This window comes from Arachis ipaensis, chromosome B08 (genome assembly GCF_000816755.2).
Source record: "Arachis ipaensis cultivar K30076 chromosome B08, Araip1.1, whole genome shotgun sequence".
Taxonomy (NCBI): Eukaryota; Viridiplantae; Streptophyta; class Magnoliopsida; order Fabales; family Fabaceae; genus Arachis; species Arachis ipaensis.
In genome coordinates, this window is record NC_029792.2 from 38,625,661 (window position 1) to 38,636,207 (window position 10,547).

Below are 10,547 nucleotides of genomic sequence, written 5' to 3' on the forward strand. Positions count from 1 at the left end.
AATTAAAATTTGAAAAATTTGTTGCAATTTTTGAAAATTAAAGTAAAAAGATAGAAAAGATTTTTTTTTAATTTTTTTTGAATTAATGAAGAAAGAGAAAACAAACAAAAGACACCAAACTTAAAATTTTTAGATCTAAAGACTTTAAATTTTTGAAAATTCTAAAGAAAAACACCTAAAAACACCAAAGTTAAAATTTTAACGATCAAAACAAGAAGAAAAACAAGAACAACTTGAAGATTAAGAAGAACACCATGAACAAACTCGAAAAATTCAAAGCAATTAAAGAACACACAATGGACACCAAACTTAAGATTTGACATTAGACTCAAACAAAAGACACTATTTTTAAAAATTTTTGGAAAAAGACTCAAGAAAATTTGAAACTTTACAAAGAACAAGGACAAAAGACTCAAATAAAAGATAAAGATTAATAAAGAAAAGAAAAGATTTTTGAAAAGTTTTTTATCTTTCAAAAAAGAAAATAAAAGACTCAAACAAAATTAAAGACAATACCTAATCTAAGTAACAAAATAATCCGTTAGTTTGTTCAAACTCAAACAATCCCCGGCAATGGTGCTAAAAACTTGGTGCACGGATTTCCACACTCGTACAACTGTACCAGAAAGTGAACTGGGTCGTCCAAGTAATACCTGAGGTGAGTCAAGGTCGATCCCACGAGGATTGTTGGCTTGGATCAAACAGTGGTTATTTTGTAAATCTTAGTCAGGTGGATAGAAAAGTTGTTTGATTAATTAAGTGCATAAAAGTAAAGTAAAGATAACGTTACTCACAGTGGTTGTGAAACTAATGATAAGAAGATGGTTAAGGCTTCAGAGGTGCTTTGTTCTTTCGGATTAATCCAGTCTCACTGTCTACTCCAACTGTGAATGATTCCTTCTATGGCAGGTTGTATGTGATCAACGCCTTTCTTGAGAGGTCGCCAATTCTCCTCTAGGCTGAACACCAGGGTTAGTGCGCATCCAGTCTGAATGAGGGTGAAGCTCCTACAGTTCATTCCCCTAGATGATCCTACTCAAAACGCCACAGATAAGGTCGAATCTTCCGGATCAGAGAATGCTGCACCTTTGGTTCTATCCTCTACCACAAAGACTCTAATCTCCCCATACCTCGGCTGAACTGATGTCTCGAGAAGTCCCCAACGAAGTCGTGGATTAGCCGTCTAAGAGATGTATAATCAAGCTAGTGGTTCATTGATATCCGATGAAAGACGCTCGTTGAACCCATGTAGAATAGAGATAGCCTTGTGCCGGTTCAACTCATTCATAAGGTTGAAGAACAAAGATACATCTTAGAATAGAGAATCAAACACGAATTGAAATAGAAAAGAAATACTTTTATTAATCTATAAAACTCAGCAGAGCTCCTAACCTTAACCTAGGAGGTTTAGTGGCTCATACTGATAGAAAATACAATAAAAAACGTAAAGTATGCTGGAGAGATCGAATGTGTCCAACAAAAGGGTGATCTTCTCCTTTAAATACTAAACTAATGACTAAGGATTACAAAAATATGATAGGTTTAGGCTTGTAGTGCAAAAATCCACTTCTGGGGCACACTTGGTGAGTGTTTGGGCTGAGATTTAGCGTCTCCCATGTGCTAGGATGCTTTTTGGGCATTGAACATTGGCTAGGGACAGCTTTATGGGTGTTGGACGCTGGCCACTTCTCTGTTGGCGTTGGCGTTGGACGCTTGGACTAGGATAAATGGCTGGCGTTGAATGCTAGTTTTGGACCTTCAATTCTGAAGAAAAGTATAAACTATTATATATTTCTGGAAATCTCTAGATGTTAGCTTTCCATAGCCGTTGAGAGCGCGCTAATTGGACCTCTGTAGCTCCTGAAAAGCTCTTTTGAGTGCAAGGAGGTCAGATGCTAATAGCATCTGCAGTGCTTTCACTGCCTCTGAATCAGACTTTTGCTCCAGCTCTTCAATTTCAGCCAGAAAGTACCTGAAATTGTACAAAAATACACAAACTCAAAGTAGAATCCAAAAATGTGAATTTTACACTAAAACCTATGAAAACTTAGTAAAACTTAAATAAAATATACTAAAAACTATATGAAAATGATGTCAAAAAGCGTATAAAATATCCGCTCATCACATGCCTCATGTGTGTGCATGACTGCCAGTACATGATTTACTTAAGTAAACATGTGGGTCACAATTTCAGGCCAATTTTGGACCCAATCCAACTCATTTCTGAAGTATTCGATGCAATTCTCAAGGAGAATCAAGGGGAGAGCAATTAGGTTTAGTTTAGATAATGTTTTAGGTTATATTCTAGAGAGAGAAGTTCTCTCTTCTCTCTAGAATTAGGATAGATTTAGTTAAATCCCTCTTAGATTTTGGTTTTGATGCTTGTTTTGATTTAATTTCCTTTACTTTTTCCTTGTTGAATTGCCTTAATTCTCTTAGTTTTACTTGTTATTTTCTTTATTTTGTCACTTTTAGTTTTATGAACCCTCTTTTTACTTCTAATTTCTATTAATGCAATTTGATGTTTTTATATTTATTGATGTTTAATTGAGTTATTATTATTGTTATCTTGCATTTGGTAGTTTTAGACTTTATTATTATTGCAATTTTATGATACTTTTCTTCTATGCCTTCCAAGTGTTTGTAAAAATATCTCTTAGTTTTAGGGTAGATTTCTACACTCTTGGATTGGAATTGAGTAATTTAGGTGACCTTGATTTCACTAATGTTTGAGTTGATTGATAATTTGGAGATTTTAATTAATCTCGTTTCCATTAACGAGTGAGACCTATGGATTGAGATTGATTAAACATGGTTGACTTATCTCGTCATTAGAGGTTGACTAATTAAGTTTGCTCTTATAATTGTCATGTCGTAGTTAGTGATACAAGAGTCTTTGATGTCCGATATTGATTGGTGATTTAGGGTTGTTAGTTGTTCTTCTTATAAGACTGACTATGCGTATTTAACTTTCTCCCGATATTAGAGATGACTAAATGGGATTAACTCTGTATAATCACCATGTTCATGGTCAATGACTTGAAAAGGAAGCTTTGACTCTCAATTCTTTTCAGGAGTGTCTTTTAGCATTTATACTTCTTTAGTTGTTAGTTTTACTATCTTGTCACTTAGTTTCTCGCCTCTTTATCCGCAAACCCCCTTTTATACTCATAACCGATAACACACATACCTCACTGCAATTCATTTGAGAGACGAGTCGAGGTTTAAATACTCTCGATTTTTATTGGTTTGTATTGTGACAAACAAATTAAACTTTGATTCGAGTTGTTTGTTGGTTTGGAACTATACTTGCAACGGAATTATTTTATGAAATTTTCGAACCGACGTTTGGCCCGCATCAAGCTTCACACGCTTGCCTTAGCTTCTCTCCAGGGCGTTGCACGCCTGCACCATGGTGTGGCACACCCTTGCTTGCTCTCTAGGGTGGTGTTGCACACCCTCATCATGGCATGGCATGCTATTCCTTCTTCTCCAAGGCGATGCATGGGCATTGCATGCCCTTCACTGTATGTGGCACGCCAGCTATGCTGCATGGTTGGCATGGCTTTGATTCCTACATAATTGGCTCTAGCTCTGTATGCAATGCTTGTCCCTTTGAATATGCTTCCTTTTCTACTTAGTTTTTCTTCTTTTAACTGTATTTTTTAGAAAAGCACTTTGAAAACACCTTAGTAACAAATGATACTTAAAATGATGAGATTAAAAGAAGAAACTATGATTATACTTAAGGAAACAAGATATTAAAGTAAGAAAAACTACTAAAGATGCAAACGCGTCATTAGCCTAAACACTATCCTCATAACCATATGTGATCAAGTATCTCTATATTCTGGCCTCACACTCACTCATAAAATCCTTGACCTTGTCAATGCCCAATTACATTGTACCTCGGAGCGGTTTCTTTCAACGAGTGACATTTTGTGATGTACTAGTATTGTATGCTCTTATTTAAGGGATTCACATCTCTTTTACTTGATGAGGATGCATATCTATGAGTGTGTAAAGAGTGAGAAAAATATTGTCTTGCCTTATGCTCTTTTTATTACAAATATTTTTACATATTATAATGTTAATTTATCTGTTAAAAATTTCAAGGAATATAACTCATTCTTGGAAGGAGGTGGCATAGTGAAAAGCAAAATTGGATGATATACTACCACTGAACTTCTTGAAGATTTCAGAATGTCGGACTCTCTCACTGATCTTAAAAAGCAAACCAAAGAATCCAAGATTAAGATTCTTTCGGTCATTGTCAAGGATGTAATCGATGAAATTTCCAATCTCGCTAATTTGATGATCATGAGTTAAAAGTAAGAAAATCCAAGCAAAAAATGGAAATTGTTGAGCAGCACTTTAAGGAGCTCAATGATATCTCCTACTTCTCTAAGGAAGAAAAGGAAGAAGATTCAATTGAGGGTTTTGACTCTGATGCTTGAAGAATATCTCTATGCTGCTGCTGCTGAGTTTGTGAAACTTCTTTAATTTTTATCTCCTATTTTTCTATACTATTTTATGGATGACTGTAATGACTCTTAACCTGCCTTTTATGAGGAGCTGCTAGGACTTACATCTTGCTACAAGTACCTTTTTAGTTTCTTTCCTTGATGACAAAAGAGGAAAAATTTAAAGAGATTAAACTATTTTCTGGTTTTATACTTTATGGATTTATTCATAAACTTGTTTTTTATTTTAGCTATTGGTATCTTTTCATATTATTCTAGTCTTGCTCTGATACATGTTTTGTATTTTTGCTTGCTCTTATTCTAGCATTTGGGTGTTAACTCATTTTTTACTCTCATACATAAAGGTCACATGCACCATGTTTTGTCTAGCTTTTCTATTTTTTATGTATGTTGTTTTGATTTAGGCTCTGGTACCAAAGCTTGTGTTTTTGCTCTTGATTGGCTTAATGCTTAAAAATAGAAGGAGCTAGCTAAAAATTTAGGAAAGTTACTCGTTACTCTCTCTTCCTAAATTTAGTTTAATCATGTTTGTCAAAAAAAAGAATATTATTGAGTCAAGAATTGAACATTTATCTTGTGATGATAAACATAATTGATAATTATCCATTATAACTTATTTTTTTATGAGCATTGTAGGTATTAATGAATAAGCAATCAACTTCCACAATCGTATAAACAGTATGTAAAACAACTCATGATTGACAATCATCTTCAAGAATCAAATTGCTACACGAAAAGAAAGCCGTTGCACATTGTTATCAAGCCAAAGAAGGAAGGATTTTTTTTTTCAATGCCAAATGGCTACAACAATTAAAGGTGCAACGGCTAGCTTGATCAAAAGAAAAAAAATGTTTATATATGATGATTCATCCAAGGAAGAAGACAACTCATTCGAGCAAATTCAGACCATATACACATCCTATGTTTCCTTGCTTTTGGGTATGGTTTTACTTTTCTTGTCTAAAATTAAGTTTATATTGAGAGATACACAAGGTAAAGAGTATTGATCACACAAAAGTCATTGTACTTTTTTTCAAGTGATTGTATTTAAAAATGTACTTGAATTAAGTTTATATTGAGAGATACACAAGGTAAAGAGTATTGATCACACAAAAGTCATTGTACTTTTTTTCAAGTGATTGTATTTGAAAATGTACTTGGATTAGAGTGCAATTGGTTCCTTAGGTGTGTTATAAGAGTGAGTCTCTTGAAATTGATATTTGTAATCAATCTTGATTATAGTGAAAATTCTACCATTATTATGGTAGAGACTGGACGTAGGTCACATTGCACTTCGTAACCGAATCAAGATATATCATAGTGTCACTACTCTTCTATACCCCTCATCTTTGCAACTTCTATTTTTGTTCTATTATGCTTCTGTAGAACGAAACAAAAGCAAAAATAATCTGCTGGTTCGGTATACTATACAATCTGAATTATAGACTAACAAAAGTGGTTCCTTGATTCAACCCCTCTTTTCAATTCACTTGAAAACTTTCACATCATTACTGTCGTGGCTCCTTTCTCTTGCATTTGATGATCTGCTGCTTAATTTGTCTCTTAGTGCCTTTTCTTTTTTATGCCATAAACCATTTTTAGTGTCTTTTCTTTTTCGTTTTTCTACCATAAATGACATTGATTGGCTAAAATTGTCTGAATTTTAGTTTGGTTCAGTTTACCAGTTTCTGAATAATTTTATAGTTTTTTTTCGGTTTGAAAATTCGACAATTTTATTTATGAATCAAATCAGATTATGCATCGATTTGCGGTTAAACTGATTGGACTGATCAGTTCAGTTCGATTTTTCATATATACGTTTCTCTGTGGCATTAAGAGTATATATAATCATTTATTCTCGTGTTGTGCAATATATTTGGTGCTTTATATTGTTAGTTTTGATGAGTGGGGCATTCTAATTTGACCCATCTAGTGATAAATATTTCTCCACATCTTGCTTCCTCATTCAACTTAATTCTAAGCTCTTTTGAGAATCCATGAGTCCTTGATTATTTTGTTATCTCATTCAATTAAACAATCACATCTATAAATGTAAGCGTGATAAGTCATTTAAGTACAATGAAATGGTTTTTCTTCCACACATTTATGATTTAACTACATTAAAAATAAAATAATTTCTAATAATGTCAGGAATAACTAAAAAAATAAAAAAAATAATTTTTTTTTCATTGTCAATTAAACCATAACAAAGTCAGCTATCTCCTGAGGAGTAGTCCCATCGTTATCATCCATAACTTTGTTCTGCCTCACAACTGGAGAAATCAGTATCCATACTGTTTAAAAATAATAAATAAAATTGCAACTTAATTAAAACAAATGCTTAACTCAAACTACTTAGAATGCAAAATAGAACAACTACGCATTTGGAGCTGATTTCTTTTAGCATATAGAGCATGCAGTTAAACCTATTAATTCAAGTAAAAATAATTTTGATTATAAAATAAAAATGTACAATCAATAATCATTCACTTACGGTAAATTGTGGCTGCGAACCACTCATTGATGACTTTCACCCATGTACTTGCCCAACCAACATCTATGCTCCACCTATAGTTTCAAAATGTTAGAACTAATCTTAAAAATAAAAGCATACTAAGAAATAATATTAATCAACATACTAATTAGGCTACACTAGGTTTTGGCTATTTAAAAAATGTTTTTATAATTTAAATTTGGATAAAATATATTTTTTATTTCTAAATTTTTTAAAAAGTTTCTTCATAAATATTGTTGACATTATTTTAAATATGTTTTAATTATATTCTACTGTAAACATTTTAATAGTCAATGGTTTGTCAAACTTTTTTCTTCCAGTGTTTCCAATCAACGTTGCTCTCACTATAACTATACTTCACCTTCTCTCCTAAATACTCCATTTCCGAATCCCAAACCCATAACCCATTATATCACTACCATCCTCCCCCAACCCTATAAACATCAATATCATGTGTGTATTGTTGCTCTCACCACTGCTTGTCAATCTTACTTCCCCACTTTCACCTATTTAGTTTTGCTTTGTCTTTCCTCTCACCTTTTATTTGTTAGTTCCATATATGTCATATTAAATTCTAAATCTTCCCATGTGTGGATTCTTGCTAGCTAGGTGTGTTGTTGCTTTTCATCTATTGGTCTTGCTCTATCTCTCCTTTTATCTCTTATTTGTTTACTCCATATATCTTAGATTGAGTTTTAATATTAACATAATACAAATATAATTCAAAAATTTGTTCTAAGTGTTATATCTAATGTTAGATTGAAGTTTATCTTAGTACATGAGATTTTTTTCTCAAACACAAGCAAATAGTCTCTATGAGACCTAAGAAGGATCCTATTATGAATTTGATTTACCAGTCCACATTAGGAACAAGATGTCACGATTTCACCATTTTAAAATCGTGCCAAAATTCCTTAGAGAAGCACTACCATAACGAATAGATTTTGGCTCCAAAATGAACGTGGGTAACAAATTTGAATAGTTTTAAAATACATACACTTCTCTCTTTCCTCTGCTTTACAAATTAAAGTACAAAACTTACTACAAATGATAAACTCTCTGCATGCTAAAGCAAAAAGCATGTGTCCTTTTTAACTAAAAAATCACGTGACATAAACGAAAGAAGGGTTTCGAACATTCACATGGCTTTTTTTATGTATATATGAGCCTAAGAAATCCTTGAAGAATTAATAGAGTGTTGTGCAAAAAATTGTCAAGTGTTCATCATTTTCTTCAAAATTTTCATCTTTCTTCTTTAAGAAAATCTCTTTGTATCTTAGAAGTTAGAAGAGAATAATTTATTACTTGTAATCTAGGTTACTATCTTCTATATCTCAAATATAATTATCCAAACACATTATGCGTGTCCTATAATGTTTTGGAACAAGATGTCAGATTTAGTGAGTGTTTCATGCACATAAATCTTAAATTTATATTTCAACTTCATCTAGTAGTGATCAAATTTTTAGGTTGCGTTTGGAGGAGAGATTGAAACTAAAAGACAGAGACTAAATTAAGTCTATATATTGTGTTTGGTATAAAGTATATATAATTAAATTATGTTTTAGTATCCTATTTGATTTAAGATAAATACAGGAACTGAATTAAATAAAATTATTAAATTACCCTTATTAATAAAAATAGAAAACCCTAACCCAACACATTTCGCCATCTCTCTCTGAGTAGTTTTGTGTCTAAATCTTTGAGAATTCTTTAAGCTTAAGACTTTTCAATTTTGATCATAGGAGCACAATCTCTCTATCTTCATCTGGTTCCCATGACTACTGGGAGATGGAATTCATTTTGAACGAGGGGTAGACTTTAAATTTCAAGTTTGGAATGAGAATATTTTTAAAAGAAATTATTAATAAAATTTTAATTTTCTGTATTCTCATTTTTTTGGAGATACTGAAAAGAGTGAAATTTTGTGTTTTGAGATTAAATTTTTAGTTTTGATCTTTGGTCACAAAATATATATAAAACTGAATCTTAATCTTTCAGTTTTAATCCTAGTATTTCATCATATCAAATACAGTCTTAGACTAAAAAAATTTAAGAAAAGAATAATACGGAAAGTTATTAGATCTTTGTAATCTAATAAGTCATTGCTTAGTTTGATAAGATTTGAAAAAATAATATTTAACTATATTTGATGGTTAGATTGTAGTTGAAAAAGCTTGAGAATAATAATCTAAAGATTATCTCGTATTATTATTTGATATAGTGGATGTAGCCAAGTCTCAACCGAATAGATCATTATGTACTTACTCCTGAACTCTTCTCTCATTATTGGTTATATACAGATTATTTACTCACACATTAGACAACATTTTTAAATATCTAAACATTAGCTTTTGTTAAAATTAGAAATAATAATTATCTTTCACTACTCATAAGTTTGATAAGCTTTCTTCGTTTGTATTTGCTTTCAACGAAAGATCTTCGAAGTGCAATTCAACCCCCTTCTCATATGTTTTTTTAGCTATTTGATTCTATTTTGCTCACCATCTATTGAATAATTTTAAAATGAGAACCAAAGACACTTTGAATGAACTAAAATAAGACAATGAGTTAATTAATTGCTTACTTTCTTGCTGAGTTATTCAGATCCCAACTGATGAACAACATTGCAAAGTACATCGCCCCCAGGGAGAATACCATGTGAAAAAATCCATAGTTGTAAGGAACTGCGTCTTCTTGTCCCTCTTTGTTTTTGGAAAACTGAAAAGATTATATATATGGAACTATGGAAGACTCATGATAAGCATCATGCTTATTTTTATAGTAATTGCTTTCATATGTCAAAATAAAAAAGTGACTTATATACGTGGTTCTAGCTTGAATAATGTGATGAACAAGTTGATATATGAAAGGAATATAAATTGTCTAACAAGACTATGAAAAATATGGAATTAAGAGAAAGATTGTGTATTATTTTTTTGTATCAAATACTGAAGAAGCATTTACAAGTACATATAATTAAACTGTTGCATATTTATGACCCATGAATCTATAAAAAAATCTACCAAAATGTGCAAGATTCTAAGAGAAAAGAGTACAATGAGTACATAATTGTTGATTCATCATAACTAATTTGTTCCATAAGGAAGCTATCCCAACTTTATTGTAAGGAAAGTTTTGGATGTAGAATTTATTTCGATTGGGGTGTTGTTATGGTTAGTCCTTCTGGTATTTGATTAATTAGTGATGTAAAATTAGACTTGCCTTCTAATATTATACTTTTGTTAACTTGTGGCGGGAATAATTATCCTTACCTACTCTTCTTAGAACCTAAGTTCAAATTAATTGTCTTTGGATTTGAACTTTTTTAATAGAAAATATTAGACAAGTCAAATTTATTACGTAACCAAATCTAACAACCAAGTTTTGTATATGTATGTGTTTTTTTTTTCCTTGTCGTTCTTTTTTTTCTTCTTCTTCTTTTTTATTTAATTTCATTTCCTTTTCTGTTTTTTTTTTTTTTTTTAGTTTATTCTCCTTTTTTTTTCCTCCTCTTACATCATTTAATTAAAAATGACACAATTTTT

The 10,547-nt window shown here is 31.6% G+C and overlaps 1 protein-coding gene across 1 annotated transcript; it reads right to left on the reverse strand.

The window, feature by feature from the left end:
- LOC110265870 (probable serine incorporator) lies at positions 6,528-10,192 on the reverse strand. The gene is made up of 3 exons (XM_021109316.1): positions 9,587-10,192; positions 6,979-7,052; positions 6,528-6,778 (listed from the first exon to the last, which is right to left on the reverse strand). Exons 1-3 carry the CDS (start codon positions 9,658-9,660, stop codon positions 6,681-6,683), a joined length of 246 nt encoding a protein of 81 aa, XP_020964975.1. The 5' UTR covers positions 9,661-10,192; the 3' UTR covers positions 6,528-6,680.

Bases quoted from the DNA above. Each gene is read 5' to 3' on its own strand.
- LOC110265870 (XM_021109316.1), bottom strand. From the start codon at position 9,660: ATGGTATTCTCCCTGGGGGCGATGTACTTTGCAATGTTGTTCATCAGT. The intron at 7,053-9,586 runs GTAAGCAATTAA...TTGAAACTATAG, and splicing joins CTGAATAACTCAGCAAGAAA to GTGGAGCATAGATGTTGGTT. The intron at 6,779-6,978 runs GTAAGTGAATGA...ATTTTTAAACAG, and splicing joins GTTCGCAGCCACAATTTACC to TATGGATACTGATTTCTCCA.